The 22059-nt window shown below is 36.0% G+C and overlaps 1 protein-coding gene across 4 annotated transcripts in view; it reads right to left on the bottom strand.

Annotated features, from left to right (window-relative positions):
• Positions 1-3839: 3839 nt before the first annotated feature.
• Positions 3840-22059, bottom strand: part of GALC (galactosylceramidase) — a 57907-nt gene continuing 39687 nt past the window's right edge. For all 4 annotated transcript variants that reach the window (XM_050800041.1, XM_050800044.1, XM_050800042.1 and 1 more), the window contains exons 11-17: positions 21419-21508; positions 20605-20691; positions 18464-18614; positions 16294-16474; positions 12164-12327; positions 10681-10757; positions 3840-5700 (exon numbers count right to left, since the gene is read on the bottom strand). In XM_050800041.1, coding sequence (XP_050655998.1) covers positions 5554-5700; positions 10681-10757; positions 12164-12327; positions 16294-16474; positions 18464-18614; positions 20605-20691; positions 21419-21508 — 897 coding nt within the window. In that variant the 3' untranslated portion in view covers positions 3840-5553. The remainder of the gene's footprint in view (positions 5701-10680; positions 10758-12163; positions 12328-16293; positions 16475-18463; positions 18615-20604; positions 20692-21418; positions 21509-22059) is intronic.

Here is a 22059-nt window from a genome sequence, read left to right as displayed (position 1 = left end):
AACTCACTCAGAACCACACAATTACATGGAAATTGAACAACCTGTTCCTGAATGACTCCTAAGTAAATAATGTAATTAAGGCAGAAATCAAGAAGTTCTTTGAAACCAATGAGAACAAAGAGAACATACCAGAATCTCTGGGACACAGCTAAAGCAGTATTAAGAGGGAAATTTATACCACTAAATGCCCACATCAGAAAGTGAGAAAGATCTCAAACTGACAACCTAACATCACAATTAAAGGAGCCAGAGAAACGAGCAAACTAATCCAAAAACTAGCAGAAGACAAGAAATAACTAAGATCAGAGAAGAATTGAAGAAGATACACGAAAAGCTCTCCAAAAAATCAATAAATCAAGGAGCTAGTTTTTTGAAAAAATTAACAAAATACATAGACCACTAGCTAGACTAATAAAGAAGAAAAGAGGGAAGAATCAAACAGACACAATAAAAAATGATAAAGGGATATCACCACTGACCCCACAGAAATACAAACTACCATCACAGAATACTGTAAACACTTCTAGGCAAATAAACTAGAAAATCTAGAAGAAATGGATAAATTTCTGGACACATATACCCTCCCAACACTAAATTAGGAGGAAGTCGAATCCCTGAATAGACCAATAACAAGTTCTGAAATTGAGGCACTAATTAATAGCCTACCAACAAAAAAAGCCCAGGACCAGATGGATTCACAGTCAAATTCTACCACAGGTACAAAGAGGAGCTGGTATCATTCCTTCTGAAACTATTCCAAATAATTGAAAAGGAGAGACTCCTCCCTAACTCACTGTATGATACGTCATCCTGATACCAAAAACTGGGAAGAGACACAACAAAAAAAGAAAACTTCAGGCCAATATCCCTGATGAACATCAACAGGAAAATCGTCAATAAAATACTGGCAAACCGAAACCAGCAGCACATCAAAAAACTTATCCACCACGATAAAGTCGGCTTCATCCCTGGGATGCGAGGCTGGTTCAACATATGCAAATCAATAAACATAATCCTCACATAAACAGAACCAAAGACAAAAACCACATGATAATAGATGCAGAAAGGGGCTTTGATAAAATTCAACATCCCTTCATGTTAAAAACTCTCAATAAACTAGGTATTGCTGGAACATATCTCAAAATAAGAATAGCTATTTATGACAAACTCACAGCCAATATCATATTGAACAGGAAAAAGCTGGAAGCATTCCCTTTGAAAACCGACACCAAGGCAAGGATACCCTCTCTCAACACTCCCATTCAACATAGTATCAGAAGTTCTGGCCAGGGCAATCATGCAAGAGAAAGAAATAAAGGGTATTCAGGTAGGAGGAGAGGAAGTCTAATTGTCTCTGTTTGCAGATAACATGATTCTAAATTTAGAAAACCCATCATCTCAGCCCAAAAACTCCTTAAGCTGATAAGCAACTTCAGCAAAGTCTCAGGATACAAAATCAATGCGCAAAAATCACAAGCATTCCTTTACACCAACAACAGACAGGCAGAGAGCCAAATCATGAATGAACTCTCATTCACAATCGCTACACAGAGAATAAAATACCTGGGAATACAGCTAACAAGAGATGAGAAGGATCTCTTCAAGGAGAACTACAAACCACTCCTCGAGGAAATAAGAGAGGACACAAACAAATGGAAAAACATTCCATCCTCATGGATAGGAAGACTCAATATCGTGAAATGCCCATACTGCCCAAAGTAATTTATACATTCAATGCTATTCCCACCAAACTACCATTGACACTTTTCACAGAATTAGAAAAAACTACTTTAAATTTAGTCTGAAATCAAAGAAGACCCCGTATAGCCAAGAAAATCCTAAGCAAAAAGAACAAAGCTGGAAGCATCAGGCTAGCTGACATCAAATTATACTACAAGGCTACAGTAACCAAAACAGCATGGTACTGGTACCAAAACAGACATATAGACCAATGGAACAGAACAGAGACCTCAGAAATAGCACCACACATCTACAACCATCTGATCTTCAACAAACCTGACAAAAACAAGCAGTGGGAAAAGGATCTCCTACTCAATAAATGGTGCTGGGAAAACTGACTAGCCATATGCAGAAAACTGAAACTGGACCCCTTCCTTACACCTTATACAAAAATTAACTCAAGATGAATTAAAGACTTAAAAGTAAAACCCAAACCATAAAAACCCTAGAAGAAAATCTAGGCAATACTACTGAGGACATATGCATGGGCAAAGACTGCATGATGAAAATGCCAAAAGCAATTGCAAAAAAGCCAAAATTGACAAATGGGATCTAATTAAACTAAAGAGCTTCTGCGCAGCAAAAGAAATTATCATCACAGTGAACAGGCAACCTACAGAATAAGAGAACATTTTTGCGGTCTACCCATCTGACAAAGGTCTAATATCCAGAATTTACAAAGAACTTAAACAAATATACAAGAAACAAACAAACAACTCCATGAAAAAATGGGCAAAGAATATGAACAGACACTACTCAAAAGAAGACATTTATGCACCCAACAAACATGAACAAAAGCTCAACATCACTGATCATTAGAGAAATGCAAATCAAAACCACAATGAGATACCATCTCGTGTCAGTCAAAATAAAAATATTAAAAAGTCAAGAAACAATAGATGCAGGAAAGGCTGTGGAGAAATAGAAGCGCTTTTACACTGTTGGTGTGAATGTAAATTAGTTCAACCATTGTGGAAGGCAGTGTGGTGATTCCTCAAGGATCTAGAACCAGAAATACCATTTGACCCAGCAATGCCATTACTGGGTATACACCCAGAGGAATATAAATCATTCTACTATAAAGACACATGCACATGTTAAGTTTATTGCAGCACCATTTACAACAGCAAAGTTATGGAACCAACCCAAATGTCCATCAACAATAGACTGAATAAAGGAAACGTGATACATATACACCATGGAATACTACGCAGCCATAAAAAAGAATGAGATCATGTACTTTGCAGGGACATGGATGAAGCTGGAAGCCATCATCCTCAGCAAACTAACACGGGAAGAGAAAACCAAACATTGCATGTTCTCACTCATAAGTGGGAGTTGAACAATGAGAACACATGGACACAGGGAGGGGAACAACACATACCAGGGCCTGTTGGGGGGTGTGGGGTGGGAGGTGAGGGGAGGGAACTTAAAGGATGGGTCAGTAGGTGCAGCAAACCAGCATGGCACATGTATACCTATGTAACAAACCTGCACCTTCTGCACATGTATCCCAGAACTTAAAGTAAAATAAAATTTTTTAAAAAGGTGTAACTGCTCATGGATTTGAAGGGTCCATATTAGTCAGATATCAGTTCTTTCCAGATATATCTATAATTTAAATGTAATCAAAATGAAAATTCCATCAGGTTCTTTGTAGAAAAAGAGAAAATAATTTTCAAAACATTTAAAAAAAAACATGTATCTAGAAGATGTAAAGAGCTCTTATAACTCAATAGAAAAGACAACAGAATTTTTTTAGATGAGCAAAAGATTTGAATAGATATTACATAAAACAAAGTATATAAATGTCTATTAAGTCCATGACATCTGCTCAACAGCTTTAGTCATCAGAGAAATGTACATACTATACACCCACAATTAAGGGTTAAAATTAAAAAGAACGACAACACAAGGCACTGACAAGAATGCAGAGTAACTGGAACTTTTAAACATTGCTGATGGAAGTGTAAAACCATACAATCATTTTGGAAAACAGTTTGGTAGCTTCTTATAAAGTTAAACATACAATTAACATAAGACCCAGAAATTTCACTCCTCTCTATTCATCTTAAATAGAAATATATTTGACACAAAGATTGTAAATGTGGACAGTTTTAATTGTAATAGCAGAAACTGGTGGGGAGGAAACAAATTGTGGTATATTCACACAATGTGTGAAAACTCTTCAGAAATAAGAAGGAATAAACCACTGAATCACACAACATGAGGACAAATCTCAAATCATTATGCTGACAGAAAGAAACCATTCATAAGAATACATAGTACATGATGCCACTTTCATGATGTTCTAGAACAAAGAAAACTAACCTATAGTGATAGAATTCGTATCAATGACTGCCAACAATTGGGAGTGAAAGGAACTGACTGAGCAGGTATACAAGAGAACTTTCTAGAGGGTGATGGAAATATTCTGAAACTTGACTGGAGTGTTGGTTACATGGGTATATCCATTTATCAAAACTCACTGAATTGTATACTTAAAGTGGGAACATTTTATTGTAAATAAATTATGACTCTACAATGTTAGTTTTTAAAATATTAGATATATCAGCTGGAAATCACTTGGTTTTAACTGAAAAATGTTCTCTGTAACCTTATTTATTCTAGTACTTAGCTTCTTGTCTTCAAAAGCAATGTAAAACTTCACTGTAGCTAAGCCTATGTTAGACTCTTACAAATTCCTAAAGAGTAGAATTAGTTCAATGAGTAATTCTTACAAATAATTCTAGATTTACTTTACCCACATGAATAACGGATTTGCTACTTAGAGCCACATTAATGCTTAGTATAAATCATACTACATGATAAACATGCTCACATATATTTAAATATAAACATATTTGGACTTTAAAAAGTAAGTACATCTTAGGAGATGATCCAATTCTGGGAGTTAGCAAATGGCTAAGTGCTCCCCTCCTTCCACACATAAGGAGAGAAATCATTCATCAGCTGTGTGAGTCTGTTACCAGTGCCACATGTGAGGACAGACCACAGCACAGTGAGATGAGGCAGAGGAAATGCCTACAACAGCATTGGCTAGATCAGGTTTTCTTCCTTCTTCCAGCCACCTGGAAAAATGTTCACAGAGAGTTATAGTGGTTACAAGACCAAAACTTGGAATCAAAAGAATTAAATAATGCAAATAACCCAATTAATCTGATAATATCTATTACTGCAGAAGTAGTGTTAGAGGTAGTTTATTAAAGAGGCATTTTTTTCAATCATTCCACTCATCATATCCTGCATTTCAAAAGTATTATCTTAAAAAGGAAAATAAAAAAAATACTTTTTAGAGCATAAAACATAACAGGTTGAAGTGGTTTTCAAAAAGCTACTTCCAGTGTTCTTCAGCTTTCTATTATGGCAGCATCATCTTGTGCTGAAGACACTGGCTCATTTGGACACACGGTCAGCATGCATAAATACATCTCCATGATGATCAAGTTACTGCCATGTGCAGGACCGCTTGCAAGTAAGATGAAGAGAGCTACCTTAGTGTTAGTAGCAAGGCTTCGAGGTCTGTACTACTCAAACCACTCCTAAGGGTAGGGCCAATGCACAGTTTGAACATACCAGGTAATGTTAAAGATTCACCAGTTTTCCCCTTGGAATTAATTCTAACAAAATCTTCCAGGATAAATTAAAAATAAATTTCTCTCCCCATTTACTCTTCATTATTTTTAGCCTCGAAAGGCTCATATACTGTTCCAATGAAACAAGAATTGGCTCTGAACCAAAACCAAAAAGAAGGGAAGAAAATCCAGAGTATTCTATGATGCCCTGTAAGTATTAGCGTGTGGCTTCCACATGAAAGTTGTCAAACTGTGCAAATTCAAAGGAGTGAGTTCCAATTGCAGCCCAGCCATTCTTCGGAAAATTCACAGGGATGTCTGTCCACAGAGACTTGTCATTCAGCATGCCAGAGGCAAAACGACCCTGGAGTAGAAAGAAACACATTCCTTGAAACCATATGAAAATGGTCCTCTGAAGTCTGTTTCTTGATCATGTATGGCCCACTACTTAGTGAAGCAAATGTACTTCTCACTCAAGACTTAACCACAGCAAAACACAAATCCACAAGTTTGAGCAAAAGTTTAAAATAAAGAAGAAAACTCCGGCAAGAAATTCTTACCTACCTACTTAAATTGTTCCCAACGTACAAGGAATACCTCAATATTTCCTGTGCTCCATGAAAATGTAAAACCAACAAAAATGCAAAACTTTTCATGCATTATTATAAAGTTTTAGACAAAAGCTCATTAAAATAAAAAAAACATTCTTTATAAGTAGTCACACGTACAAGTGTTATGGCTAACAGCCACCAACTCTTCAGACATGACTGTGCTGGAGCCAAAACATCTGCTTCTACCTCATTGCTTCTCTAAGGTTTTCATTAAGCAGCCTCTGCCCAGCCAGAAGAAAAATAATTAACCTTTGCTTTTGTGTTGTGTTGCCATGAACAGAATATCACTTCAAAGCCATATGAAGCTCCTACCCTTAAGCTGAAAAAACAGTAACCATCAGTTAAAGTGATGATGGAGTGGGGTGCAGTGGGTAGAAGAAGGGAGGCATCTATAAGGTGTTACTTACTGGTTACTGACAGTGAAAGAAAAAATTACACCTTCCTCAGAAGCTTGCCATTCTACTTAGCTCAGTGCCTGGCACATGGTAAACAATAAATCTCAGCTCTTATTATCTTTATGATAATACATTTATGAGCATATATTCACAGCATACTAACTACAGCCAATCATTTAAAACTAGCTACTCTCAAAAGGTAAAGAGCTCAAAATTCAAAGCATTGGGCCAAGAACCAGAATAAATCTGCTTTTAAGTCTTGGAAGGATAATGTAATGGACTTTAATGTAGTTCTTTTTATTTTATGCATGGAAACACTGAGGCTTAATAGATTAAAACTCAAAGTCACAGATTTTTGCTCCAAGTCACTTAGCTCCAAATTCAGAGCCACATTCCTGTTACTACAGACTTGCACAGCTATCTTCAGCTCTAGAAGTGCTTACTGAACATCTTCTGCTGCCATCAAACACTCAGTATTAACATTGAGCCAAGGGACTCATATCACAAATCCCATTAAGCACAAAACCTGTCTAAGAGGACCTCATCTCTCCTGCCTCCCCAGGCTTCAGCCACCCCAGCCTCCAGGCTGCTCTTCACACAATGTCAGCTACACTTGCCTTTTGAACCAGCCATGTGGTCTGCTCAAATTGTTCTTCCCATCATTCAGGTCTGTACTCAAGTACCACCCACTCAGTGAGGTCTTTCCTCACCTCCCTGGTTAGAGAATCAGGGTAACAGAGCTACTTTATCTTATGACTCTATTTTTTCTTCATAATCATAAACTTATTTACAAGCTTTCTATCTCAGGATAGCGCTCAGCAAACTATGACCTACATGCCAATGACCTTTTTTTTTCATAAACAAAATCTTATTGAAACACAACCACATCCATTCATCTACATATTGTCTACAGCTTTTTTCTCACAACAGCAGCAGAATTGGGTGGTGCAGCAGAGACCACATGGCCCACAAAGTCTAAAATAGTTACTCTCTGGCCCTTTACAGAAAAAGTTGCCAACTCCTGTCCTAGAAGAATATATGCTCTAAGAGAGCAGGAATCTTGTCTATTTCATTCACTGCTGTATCCCTAGGACTTAGTAGAGTGCATATAGCAGGGGCTTAATAAAAATGTGTTGAATGTAAGAATGTAACACATTTAACCCTCAAGACAACCTCACAGAAGTTATCTGCATTTTACAGATAAGGAAACGGATACTCAAAGAGGTGGAATAACTTGCTAGAAGTCTCAGTATGTGTTAGTGAGGAAATATTAATGCTGTTCTTCTGGTTCCAAACACTCCTACTCGTAAGAATATTAACTTGACTCATTAAGTGCTTACCACATATCAGGTACTATATATATATATTTTTTTTCTCATTGAATCTTCATAAGAAAAGTGTTCTTCATGATACAATGGATGGGAAAATTGAAGCTGCCCAATATAAAATACTTGCAAGTAGAATACAGTACACTTCAAAGTCCATTGTGCAACAGAGCTGGGACACGTCACCTGATAAGTGCTGAGAAGAATTCAACAGGTGGCTGACAGTGACAAAATCCTCACATTAGCTGAAATTTGGAATATGGGCAACATAGAAGATGATGTTTTGTTTTGTTTCATTTATGCAAAGAAGATTTATATGTCAAATACTGTTTAATGCACTGGGAATTAAAGACGAACAAGAAGACAAGGTCCCTGCTCTTATGGAGCTTATATCCTAGTAGGAGGAGATGGACAGACACGCACACACACATAAAATGAGAGCTAAAGGATAAGCAGCATGTAAAAATTAAGCCAGGTCAAAGTGACAATGGGTGCCTGACAGACTACTTTACTGCCGATAGTTGGAGAAGACCCTCAGAGTATGTGGCAAAAGTTGAGATTCAAGAGGAAGCAGAATGCCCATAGTTGAAGAAACACAAAATAATAGGAGTAGGGGAGTGAAGTGGGTGCAAACCGGCAAAGTCCTATCCATCCTAGTAGCAAGACAAGAGCCAATTTCTAAAAGTAGTGAATCACATTATATTAAAGACACACCAGAAAAAACAGCCAGAATAGTGAGGAGTGGCTGTATCAGAAGTACAGAACACAGAATGGGGGTCAAGAAGAAGGAACAGGATGTGAGGCAGCTGTTTTCAGTAAGTCCTGTTGACATTTTAACCAGGTATGCAAAGTACCTGAAGAAAATTAAGAAAATCTTTTAAATCTCATTCACGATTTCAAAAAAACTCATAAAGTTACTAAAACAAACTTAATCAAAGGTGTGCAAAAATAAAACTGAAGGACCTAGTGGCAAATCTTAATAAATGGTGAAATACAGCATGCTTTTGTTCCTATGTTCTCTCATGGGGAAACACATTATTATTTAAAAAAATGTAATTTTTTCCCAAATTGATGTATAAATTTAATGTAATACCAGCACCATTTTTCAAATAATTGAAAGTTTGTTTTTTTAAAGTCAAATCGAATAATATATATAGTGAAATAGCAAAGATAATTTTGAAAAAGAAACAATGAGGAAGTTGCCCCACTAGATATCCATTCATGCATTTACCAAGTATTATTTGGACTCTTGCTCTGCCTGGCTGTCAGGCACTTTTCTAGGTGCTACAGAGCCAGCAGTGAGGAATATGGAGAAAGGCCTGTCACTAAAGGAGCTATGTGCTAGTGAAGGGAGTAGGAAAACACATTAACAATCAACAGAATATGTGTGACGTCACTTGGGATAAAACCTTTAGAGAAAAAAAAAGCAACAGAAAGGAGTTAAGAGAGTGAGATGGGGCTATGTTTTCTATCAAGTGGTCAGGTAAGAAAACTCTGAAGGAAGCAAGGGAGTAACTATCATCAAAGCCTTTAGAATGTTAACACCAATTAAAAGTGTGATTTCGGATAATAATAGACAAACAATACGGAGAACAGAAAAAAGCTCAGAAACAAGTATATGCATATGTGCTGATTTGTTACATCAAAAAGGTAGCCTTTAAATTATGGGCAAAAGGATAGTCTATTGTAATAAATGATGGCTATCCATTTTTTTAAAAATTATATTCAATACTTCCCCTTAAAATTCACAAATAAATTTCTGATGTATTAAAAACTTACACATAAAAATAAATCCTAAACTTTTTTTAGTTTGGGGTAAAAATGTTCCTAACCTTGAGAAACAAGAAGGCCTTATTTAAAACATGAAACATAAAGGCAATGAATAAAAAGTGAAACATTTGACAGTATCAAAATATAAAACTTATAGTCATCAAAAATACCATAAGCAAAATTAAAATACACAAGATGGGAGAGCATAGTTGTGACATATGTAACAGACAATGGGTTACTATCCAGAATGCATATTAAATTCACACAAATTTGCCAAAAAAAAAAACACGATAGAAAAATGAAGAAAGAAAGAACAGGCAATTCAGAGAAGAGAAAATACAAATAGCCAATAAACATTACATGTGCAAGCTCCCTAATTATCAAGGAAATACAAATCATATCTATGAGTTTGGAAAAAATCTTCAAATTCAATAATAGTGAATATTATTATAATTGCTATAAAATGGCTACATTTTGGCTAGTGTAGTATAGTTAAATAATCTATGCTACATCCAAACAAATCTTCAATATACATTATTATTAATGCTAAAAAAATTAGTGCTGTCATTTTGGTGGTTGAGAGGAGAAAATAAATTCCAAAGTTATTGGAATCTGATTTTTAATTTCTATTGCACCCTAAACAAAACTGTGAGGGAGCTATCTTGGGAGAGACCAGCACATTATAAACAAAAATTTCTCTGCACAGCATCCCTTGGAAGCACTGTCAAGCAGTAACTCATGATCACCCAGTGATTCTGAGGAATATTTTTATATTTCTATTATATTAAAATTAATCTGATATTTTGTCTGACAAAAAATATTCATGGAAACCAATTTCTAAAAAACTATGCTTATAATTGAAAAGCAAATTATTCTTAACCATCAAACATAAATGTATATGACTTTGCTTACATCTATAAGCTCCATGTATAGTCTTGGTTCAAGCAAACTTGAAAAAATAGTTCAATTATTGACTTTATCAATTATGCCTCAGTTTAAAAAACAAAATCAAATTTTTAAAAAAATAGTGACCTGATAAAGTCAACTGCTGATGGTTCTCATGTAGGTTACCCTCACACACATAGCCACCCTAGGGATGAGTGGCTTCCCAGCATCACGGCAGATTCCTTGTCTCTCTTCATTATATGTCACAATTTCCCCCTCCTATTTTATAACAGAAAATTCTAGAAAGGCACAACAAAAGAATATTTTACCTCCAGATCCTCCAATCAGCAATACCTACCTTAATAGTTAATGTGAGTGTATACCATGTTTTTGCTGTAACTTCAACATGTCCTAAAGCATATATAATCCATCCAGCTGTAACACAAAAAGATTATCCTAATAGATATAATTTTGAGATCTCAATCACAGAGTCATTTAATTCAGTGGGGTTCTCAAGTGTCATCTGTATGTAGTAAAGTCAGCCTCAATAGAGAGCTGTCCCTTCATTCCCAGATCTACAACTGAGTTAAGCCAAAACATTTTTCATTTAGCCATCCATTTAATAGCATATACTGAGATCCTACTCTAAGCTGTATATCATATGTGAGCTCACAACAGAACCAGTGAAATAAACTTAAAAGCCAGTGACAGTATGAGGTGTTAGCATCTATAGTTCAAGTACACATTTATACATGACTGGATTGAATACGGAAGACAAGAGAGAGATAATATAAAATTTCCAACCAGTCAAATTGGTTACATGGTAATAGTATTCACTCAGAGGGAGAAAATAATAAGTTAATTTCTAGAATTACTGTTATTTGAATGCCTATGAGAACCCCAGCATAAAATTTCAAGTAGACAGTTTAAAACAGACAGTGGGGACTGCAGACACAGATTTAAATTCCTACTTCCAGTTTTGCCACTAACTAGCTTTGAGTCATTAGGCAAGTCAATTAACCTCACTGGTTCTCTGTTTTTTATTTCAATATCACTGAGGTAACTTCAGATTGGTAATGTTATGAATATATAACTCTTGTTCTAATATCCTTACTACCTACTTCCTCTTTAATTTTTATTTTATTTATGGAGTCAAAGCAAAGAGCAGCAAACTATAAGAGATATTTTTAAATTAAGGTAAGAGGAAAATCAAGAGACTGAGAATCAAGAAAAGTCACCACTAGTAAGGTCTAGTTTCAAAGGAGTGGTGTGTACCAAAACCAATCTGAAGTGGACACAGTTCAATCTGAACATATTTGAAGCACCTATTCTGGATAAAATATCATCCTACCTAACACAAGGGCTGTAAAGATGACTGAGAAAAATCAAGCTATTTTCAAGTATTAACTAAATTCAAAAATGAGATTTTTCCATTTTAAGCAGATCAATCCCTCTCCCTATATTTCTATAAGTACAGCAGCAACATTCTTATACTCCTGCTTTTATTTATGGTGCCTCCTGAGCATTCTCCCCCTACCACCACTACCTCAGATGGTTTTGATACTATCTATGCAAATCCTATCCTCACAGCCCAGTTCAACTTCACAATACCCTAAAAAGCTTTGTACAATTATTTTCCCTTCCACAGAGTTGCCCCCATCTCTAGGAATTAAATAACTTTCTATAATTGTAAACTATTTGGTATTTGCTTACATCTCTTCCCAATTAGCTGTCCAAACACCTTGGGATGAACTTTTTTATCACTCCCACAAATAACAAGTAGGTGCTCAAAGTAACATAGCCTATAAGTCATATGGTATTTAAAAAAAAAAGTCACTTACCTAAATCCCCTGTAACCCTGTAAGATCCATTTGCAAAAATCCAGAAGAAAATTCCTCTGGCACTTCTAATCAAAATACCACCTTTATTTACTCTTCCTGCAATGAACACACCTCCTGTGTCAGGGGTCTCTATGTAAACATCACATTTTATAGTCAGATTCGTCCTGCAAAATAAAACGGTTGACTAATACTCTTAAAATATGCCCTTTGTAACATAGTACAGATATGTCATTTCACAGCACATGCCTCCAAACTTCTAATTGAGGTGAGAATGTGATTTGCTAAGTCTGAGCCTGTAGCAGAGATGGGCTTCAAGAATCTTTATTGACAACAGTTTTAAATGTTACATGACTTAAGTCATTTCATTGCCTATTTAAATGATTACTGGACAATAATAGTTATGATTTTTAAGTTTCCTGAGAAAATATTTTTTTCTACAATAAAACAACTTCTCATCTTAAGAATACAATATTTTTAAAAGCCACTATTGTCTATGAACAAATAAAAAGTAAAAAGTTCCACACAATTCTGAGGGAAAATGTTTATTCAAATTTCCAGCAACAAAGAGAGGTAATTAAGGCAATGCTAGGAGCCTCTGGGAGAACATAAGCTATTCCAGGGCCAATTTTTACATTTAAATCCAACAAAACTTTAAAACTCCAGAAGAAAAGATCTAAAATTATTTCTCTGCAAAGACCGCAGAGTTGACTCTCTAGGAGGGCTTCTCACACCTGAACAGCACAGAAATCACCAGGAGGGCTTCTTAAACTCAGTTCACTGGTCCTACCCCACAGCGTGAGTCAGTAAATCTGGGGCAGCCCCTTGAATTTGCATGTCTAACAAATTCCCAGGTGATGCTGATGCTGCTTACCCAGGAATGCCACTTTGAGGACCATTTTCCCCTATGAAGTATCTGTCTATAAGGAAGCAATAAAATCCTGGTTCTAGGCTCACTGATCCACAGCAGTCTATCAAAGATGGGAAAAAGATTCAGCTGTCCAGGGACTGAGCTTTTACAGTGAGCTCTCCTCCAGGTTTCCTCTTACAAATGCTACCAGGTACAACACTTTCCTTCTGGGATGCTACAACCACCCCAAACCAACATGATCTCTGAAAATATTTTACTTCCTACTCAGTATCTATCTGCAAGTAGGAAGAAAAAAGAAAGCCTGCACACAAATCAAGCAACATATCTCACATAAGACTGGAAACACCAATAAATCTATTCCAGAAATGGGTTGAGGGGAATGAGATCTAGAATTATATGGCTTTTACATTTGTATCTTATCAGTGAATTTTGCACAGTGAAATTTTACTATGTAAAGGAAAATATTACAAAAGTACCTACATCAGGTACACAGGGAGGACAATCCACACTTAATTATCTAAGCAGAGCTGGGCTACTTTACAGGAAGATCAAATGCTGAGTAACTCAAGCCCAGTCTCTCTTGCATGTCCTCTGACATCAGAGGGAGTTTTCTCTCCATAGATTTTCACCAGCATGAAACCACTAGCAATCAACACTGGTTCTTCTATCCCTTACCTGCTTTCTGGTTCATCATAAGTTTGAAAGTGCTACAAATACTATCAGCACCATAAAATTATTCCATTTAGAGTTGGAATGAGAGAAGATCAAACTTTTTCCTTTTTTATATACCACATTCCAGAAAAAGTGATTCTTGTATCAGAACTTGCCAGGCAATTTCATAGATAATGAATGAAATAGAATAAAAGTGTGGTTTATTCTTCCACAGCCACAATCTCTCAGGAGTGCTGAAAGAACAAAAACTAGCCAATATATAAGGCAAATCTGATCAGAGAGAGAGTTCAGTTGTGTGCAGGTAAAGGTAATTTTGTGATTGTCTTTAAAGAATTCCAACCAATGCTCACTATCAAGATAGAAGTAGCCAGTTACACTACAATCCACCCAGTATAATCAAATTACTCTGCTGGTAAATAACTAAATCTAGGTATAAGAGAGGAAGTTCTACTCAAAACACAACTCTAAAAACTGTGAGTAATGTGCACACATTGAGAGCAGATTTACTAAAATAGCACTACAGATAAACTAGACAAATTTCCCATTTCCTACCTTTAGGAAGAAGACGATTAAAATGAGGCTGTGAGATATACTCCAAAGAGAATGGGCTAGTGAGTCATACAGACCCGGCTTCTAGCCCTGGTTCTGCCATTTACCAGTGATATCTTGGGTAAATCTTACTCCAAAGATGCGGTTTCTCAGTCTGCAAGGTGGCGGCGATGATATCTCCACCATAAAGTGGTTATGTGGGAAATCCATCAAAGTGCCTACTATTATCCAATTTTTATTCCCTCCTTTTCCTACAATAAGTGGGCACAGCAGCCAGACAACAGAAATGAACAAGGGATTTGTGTGGATCTCTGAGCAGATCTGGCTGCCTCAAATAGAGGGTACAATACTGGAAAATAACCCATAATAGATGAGACCAAATTATAAAGGGTCTTGGAAATCAGGCCTAGAAGTGGAAAACACAGGTAGCAGGGGAGAGTCACTGCATCTTCCTGAGCAGGGGAATAACATGATGAAAACAGGGATTCAGAAAGATGAAGGCAGTCCTTTCTTGACACGCACAATTGCGACTTCCTGGTTCCTTTCCTTTCAGAATGTGTCACTCTCTTCCTCTTTTACACGCTTCCCCATCCCTCATCCCCACCTCCTTATCCACTGCAATAGATCCTAGTAAAAATTGAGTATTGCTACTTAAATTGTGTAAAATCTTCAAATATATGAAGATGTGGGGGAGTAAATCTTTGAATGGTGCTATATCTCATTTCTATACTACAATTAAGGGGCTTCTCAATCTTTCTGGAGTCCCAGCCAGAAATAAGATTGAGTTTGAGTTTAGAAAGAGCCCTCTATAGTATTCAAGTGCATAGGGTATAGGGGACATCACAGAAAAAAAAGTTTCCTATATGATGACTTCAAAACTGGAGATCAAAACAATGGGACCCATGCCTTGGATACTTAAACCCAGCCACTGGACTTACAATAAGACCATCGTCACAAATGAGGATGCCACGAACTCCACTGCCATAATCGGAAAATCTAGGTAAAGTTTCCTCCTCAGAGACAATGGCACAAGCAGAAATTCTGCTGTGTAAAAACACAAGCCACAAATGTCATCCTAAATTAGGAAAGAATGCTTCACTGCACCTCAATAACTCTTCCTAGTGTTATAAGAGTTCCAGGGGCTCTGGATAACTGAAAGTTTCTTGAGACTTATGTCAGAGCTTGGAACTAGAATCAGGATTTCTAACGGGGAGTAAGGCACTTCAGGAGGGATAAACACTTCCTGCACACTCCACAGAGAAGCAATTCAAGGCCCTTTTCAGAATTCTTTTCTCTTCCCTCTCCAGTTTCTAAGCTTTGGATATGGCTTTTTGGTGGCTTGGTATTCTTAGTACTAGCTCTAAACCTGGAATGTTTGTTTGTTTTTATCCCGCAGTGGAATCATACTAGTTATAGGAAAAAATGAAAAAGAAACACGTAAGACAGGTATAATAAGTCAGCACATAGAAATTCTGTAACTAAACTTAGTTTGGCATTATATTTCATGTGAATAATATAACTTGTCTCTTTACCAGATGACTAAATAAAAAGTTAAATTCACTAGGCAACTAAAGCTGATTTGCTTTTTACTATTGCCATCTAGGGTCACCTAGTAAATAGATTTTTTAGTGACTAAGATGGTGTAATTCTATGATTGGTCCACCAGATGGCAACACCAGATCAACAAATCAACTCTCCAGCAAAACAAAAACTTAAAAACACCTCACAAATCCGTCTGTTTATAAATAAATATTAAATTATAATTGGTTCCAAAAGTCCTCAGTTTTTATACTGAAATAAAATTGTTCTTGTAATAATCACTATTAAATAGGGCAAAGATGAGGGAAGGACACTGAGGCAGCAAAACAATGTGCAGCTTTGTGGTCATCATCATAATATTCAACAACCCTTAATATTACATATTACACATCTATTAGGTTTTTGAACAAGGAGGACTACTGAAAGCTCTTCACTTCAAAATGTACCTGACAATATTACAAGGGTATTTCAGCCAGATCCACATTGAGAACATCAATCTTACCAGTTGTAGTCTCCTATAATACTGATTGTGTTGGATGCATCGGCAGCCCACGTAATGGGTCTCTGGTTGAGAACTTGGCGTAGTGTGAAGTGATGCTCACCAGGGTCTTCCATATTTGTAAAATATTCAAATACACCAGTTTGATCAGCAAAGTTTGGAGCTTCACTAAAAAATGGGTAATCTGTTCAGAACATAAGAAATTCTCTGTTTAGTATCAAATCCTTCAGAAGTTCTCCTTGCTGATATTTTACAGTATGTCTGAAACACTTTTGAAAGTTTTTAATAAATAAATAACATCTAAACCAAAGTTTAGGGCCTACATCTATAAAGATATATTAATTTTTGTATCATCATTACTAAATATCAAGATGATAAATTTGACATATAGATGCTGCATAATACTTAATCCAGGCATCTGGTGTAGAGGAAAAGTCATGAGTTCTGAAGTAAGTATGACCTAGGTTCAAATTCCAGCTCAGTATGTTGCCCTGAACAAGTTATTTAACTGCCCTGCATCTAAAGTTTCTTCATTTCTAGGTTTGCAGGAGGACAAGAGAATTAAAGAAAAGATAAAGTGTACATAAGCCAGCATCTGGCAAGGGCTCAATAAGGGATAGCTTTATTATTTCTAATATCTGTCAAGCAAGGTTCCAAATCATGGGTCACAATCACCTGCCAAAAGAGCGTAAGAAAAGCTTATTATATGAAGCATAAAATTTACAAATTTTCTTCTACTTCTAAACTGCAGCAAAAACCAGTTTGGGGCCTAAGATATCAATCCCTTTTTAGTTTTACTAAATTAAATTTTAGTCTTAACAATAATGAATGCTGTAGAGGAGAAATTTTAGTTGTAATATCTTATAGCTCTTATACCTCATGCTTTTCTAAATGTTTTTGCATTCATTACCTCATTTGAGACATTTAGAACCCTAACAAGTATCTTCAGAGCCTAGTTTATAATATTTAACTTTAGTTTTAAATTTATATTGTAGCTCATAAAGTATTACATTTTATATCTGAAGGTTTGGAATTGCCTCTTGGTCTTCAGGGTCACAAAATATTGGTCTTGGTGCTGGCAGTTCTTCAATCTCATTAACTAGGCCATATCCCACACAAATTCCTCACTTACTGAAGGCAAAAGTCACCTTTGCTAACAGAGAACCAACCAAGCAACAGATTTGAAAGACCTATGTTTCACAAAATTAATGGGTTTATCTAAGAGGCCATTTCAAAGAGCTGGAGAAAAACAAACCACCAAGCTTCCCCTGAGGGTCACTGTTGTCTGTATTATAGTTGAGAGGACTCCACTACACAGTCCAAAAGGCCTTCTACTCCAGCCAACTAGATCATTTCCCGAGAAAGAAAGGTGAGACCCTGCAGCAGTGACTGGGAAAGGGTGATAGGAGTGTCCACCTTTGGTGGAACAAGCAGCTCTGCAGCAAACAGGAGGTTCAAGTGATGCTCCAGCAATGCCAGTTCCCTCCCTATTACTCTCCTGCTACAGACTGTAGGAGCAGATTACAAAGCCACCTGACCCTGTCTGTGAGACCCATAAACCTATTGAACACTACCAACTAGTCAACAAATTTTTTTACTTACTGACTAGGAATATAACTACAGTGACCATATCTTCTAACTGTTTTCCAAGTGGTTTTCCTAAATCACCTATAACCAAAAACTTTTCTAAGAACTTTAGGATAGATTTTCCTAGAAAATCAAGAGAGCTCAATAAAAATCTCGGAGGCACAGGATAGTATATGAGTTGGATCACCCAATGACAACATAACTGCCCATAAGCACTCAGTTCACTAGCACTGCGGAAAGACACATATAAATGTGTCTTAACCTCCACACAGAAGGAAGATGTCAGTAATGGCTAACGGGGCAGTAGCAAAGTTACAAAGTTTAAGTTTCACCAAAAGCAAATTAGAATTATAACTTTCATTCTAACAATGAACTCTATATTTTTTTCTGAAACTGAAAAATACAGGGTCCTCAAATTTAGATTTACCATAAAGTAATATAAAAAATTAGCCCTCCTTTTACCACATATGAGATGTAGGAGCTAAATGAATGTGCTTTTGACAGCCACTCCATCATGCACACAGTATGACAGGTAGAAATCAACACACTATAGAGACGAAGTTAACTTTTAGTGAAAAATACTCACCAACATTGAAATCATCCTTATAGGTACTTGGGAAGCGCTGGGATTTTGGAGGAGGCAGGTAGCTGCCTTTGCGACCAGTGGTGAGAGTGGTGAGTGTGAACAGCTCATCTTCTTGCAGTTTCAGTGTGAAACTGCCATTGCTGTCGAGGAGCTGAAAAAGAAGACACTACTGTATTCAAGACTGGACAAAATAGCTTTTGTAAAAAATTAGCTTAAAGAAAAGTCCAAATCATTTGTTAGAACTTCCTAAACATTTGTGGAAAACTGACCAATACCAAGGCCCTTGGAATCTTTTTCTCCTAAGTATTTTAGAAAACTTCATAAAATTATGCTTTATAATTTTAAACAACCTTAATTCATGGAAGGAAGGACTAAATAATCTCAAAATCTATTTCTATTAGCCTATTCTTTTCCACTACACAGTAAGCTCCTTAAAGCTTGGATATATTCAATACATGCAACTAAGAGACCTGCTTTTTTCCCTCTCAGTAGTTTTACTAAGGTAGAAAACTCCATAAAATATCACTGTTGATCCAGTTGTTAATCACAGATATCCTTTTACAATTAAGAGAGGAAAATCCTGCTCATTTTATGTTCAATATATATTTCAACTAGCAAGTTAGGCTTATGTCACACTTACAATCTTGGCAACTTAATCTCTTTAAGCCACAATCTCCTCATCTACAAAATGAGGAAAAAATACATACCTCATAGAGCTGCTGTGATGATTAAACCAGATAATGCTTTTAAAGTGCTAAGCCCAGTGTGCGACCAATGGGAAACACTCCCAATATCAAAGCTGCTCTATGCTAAATGTAGACCTCTGAAGACACTGGAATCCTTTGCATAATCACTGAAGGCATTAAATCTATGCCCATTTTATGAAATTTGAACCTGTTTTTTCTACTTTGAATTAAAGGAGTTATTATCCTTGTTTTAACGGTAGGTTGATGATCAAATCTATGAAATACCTGATGTTATATTCAGGTTGAAGAATAACCCCAAATGACATTATTTTTCTTATGGGGAAAATCAATTCTATTATGCTATTCCTAGCAATTTTGTTACACAAAAAGTAGGAACCTTTTTTTCAGAACTTAATATATAATAAGGTGTTTTATCACTATTAGTGACTAGTTGGTTATCAGAACATTAATAATAACCAGAAAAAGTGGTAGATTTGTGTCAATTAAGTGAAATAATATGCTTGTTTGGGTCAATTCGTTCTTTGAAACCTTTCCCCAGAAACCACCATGGATGAAGCACTGTGGGAAGCACTTGAGATATAAAGCTAAATAAGGCAAGGCTCAGTCTTCAAGGTGTCTGGTGGAGCAGGACAAGTGTTTAACTAGGTAAGCACATGGCCCCAGGTGAATATGAGCTAAGACTGGTGAGGAAGCTTCAGAGCAAGAGACACTTGAATTGAGTCTCAAAAGGTGATAAAGATGAGGAGAAGTCATTCTATGCAAAAAAAAAACAGTATGCACAAAGTCACAGAAGTAAATAAACAGGCATGCTACGCTTTGAAAAATGTAAGTTTAGTCTGTGAAGAGAGGCCAGTTTAGTAGGACACACATCTAGGAAGAAGACCAGTCTTCTACCTCCTGGGAGGATAATGAGGGTCATGTGCTACACTAAGGAATGTGAACTTCTAAGAAAATAATCACTGAGGTCCTCTGAGCATGGTGGTCACAAAAATCAGATCTGCATTTTTGACATTTCACTCTGTAGCAGTGATGGGTGACCTGGAAATTCAGACTGGAAAAACAAGAGGCAGTTTCTGAAATCCAGGAGAGAGATAATGAAGAACTGAAACAAGAAGTAACAGAAGTAACAGTGGTAATGGAGAATAAGGAGTGAGTAAGAGAAATTTGTGGATACAATCATCTATACTTGACCACTGGTGGGATACAGAGGGTGAATGGGAAAGACAGAGAGTCTCAAATGGGACTTAAATTTCCGACCTGGGCAGTCAGGTGATGGCGTCACCATCCACCAAGACAAACTAAATGTCTAAGAGCTGAACACATCTATAAACATACAAACATAAAAATAAAAATTATTAATTAATGAAATTTCTGTTCCCTTTTACTGTTTTACTGTTGTAATACTCAAAATATAACAATTTACTTTAAAATTACCCATAGAGAATCCAGCTGCTTAAAAAGAAATCTTTCAGATGTTTTTCCAAGTTTGGTATACCACACCTGTAGCTCTGGTATTTCACTCTGTAAAGAAAAGACAAAAAAGCATGGCTGAGTAATTCATCACATCCTCTTTGAGGATTTCCAAACTCAGTACCAGCAAGAATGTACCAATGACAATATTATCTCTATTTATCAGGAGAATCACCTCAAATATTAAATAATAATATTTTTAAAAATAGGAAAACACTGTTCAAGCAAATACTTTATTCTCTAAACACTAAAGAATTTTGGCAAATGATTAAAAAATCACAGTGTCTTTGCTTCAAAAACATTCATTACTGTACCTGTGTAAAAACCTTTAAATTAAAATAACTTTCTGATATTAAAAAACAATTCTTATGCCATTAGTAATCAGAAAGGGTACTGCAGTTTCTCAATTCAAACCTAACAATTCACAGAAATAGCAAGTATCCAGTACTTTTTAAAAATATTTTTGGCATAGTATACTGTAAATATCAATGCTTGAAAGTTCCTGAGACCATACAATGCTTCTACCACCAAGAACAACTTTCTGGCAAGTGACTTTTGTAAGTGTTCCTCAAAGTCACCGAGCATTTTACCTCCTACTGGCTTCTGTCCTGTTAGATTAAAGCAAGTCAGAAGACAGAAGACACCAAGGCCTCTGTCAATTCATATACAAACTGTTAATAGTTCATAATATGAGGCTCCACTTAAGAACTACTGGCCTGTGATAGAATATACAAATTCTTAAATCAAAACCAAAATAAAGTTAAACATATTTACTTACAAAAGATCCCTTAAGAACAAAGGTAGCAAATTGTTGTGACACATTGAAATAAGGAAGAAATGGCCGTATGCACTTAGAATGTTTATGACTCTGAAAAAAAAAAATCACATACATTATCCAAATGATGTATAAGCTACCTTAGGGGAAAAAAAGTCCAATAGTTAATGCCCAAGATTAACAGAAATTAACATATACTAGATAACAAATATGAGTTTATTTCACATTTTTAAAGACTTTCTTATATTATTATCTTTACTGAATGTGTATTGTATGTTCCTAGTCAAATGCAAAGGTCAGTGGCATTTCAACTGGATCAAATTTTGAATTCATAGCTAAACGGTAGAAACATATGGCACGCAGATTAATTTTTTGTTATAACTGTTTTCCAACTAAAATACATCAAATAAAAAGCAAAAGCAAGGCTGTTTTCACTGAAAAGATATCTCATCTACATATAACTTTCGTTCTCACGTAAGAAGTAAAATATATATATATATATAATGGATGTGTATATAGTATACATAGATATCAAATACACACTAAGGTCAGCTAAATATATGTAACATAGTTCTCACACTGCCATCATTTTTTACTAAATAGTCACTACTATGGGCTGGGATCAAAAGAAGTATGAGATATAA

Source organism: Macaca thibetana, chromosome 7 (genome assembly GCF_024542745.1).
Source record: "Macaca thibetana thibetana isolate TM-01 chromosome 7, ASM2454274v1, whole genome shotgun sequence".
Classification (NCBI taxonomy): domain Eukaryota; kingdom Metazoa; phylum Chordata; class Mammalia; order Primates; family Cercopithecidae; genus Macaca; species Macaca thibetana.
This window is presented reverse-complemented; position numbering and strand designations above follow the sequence as displayed.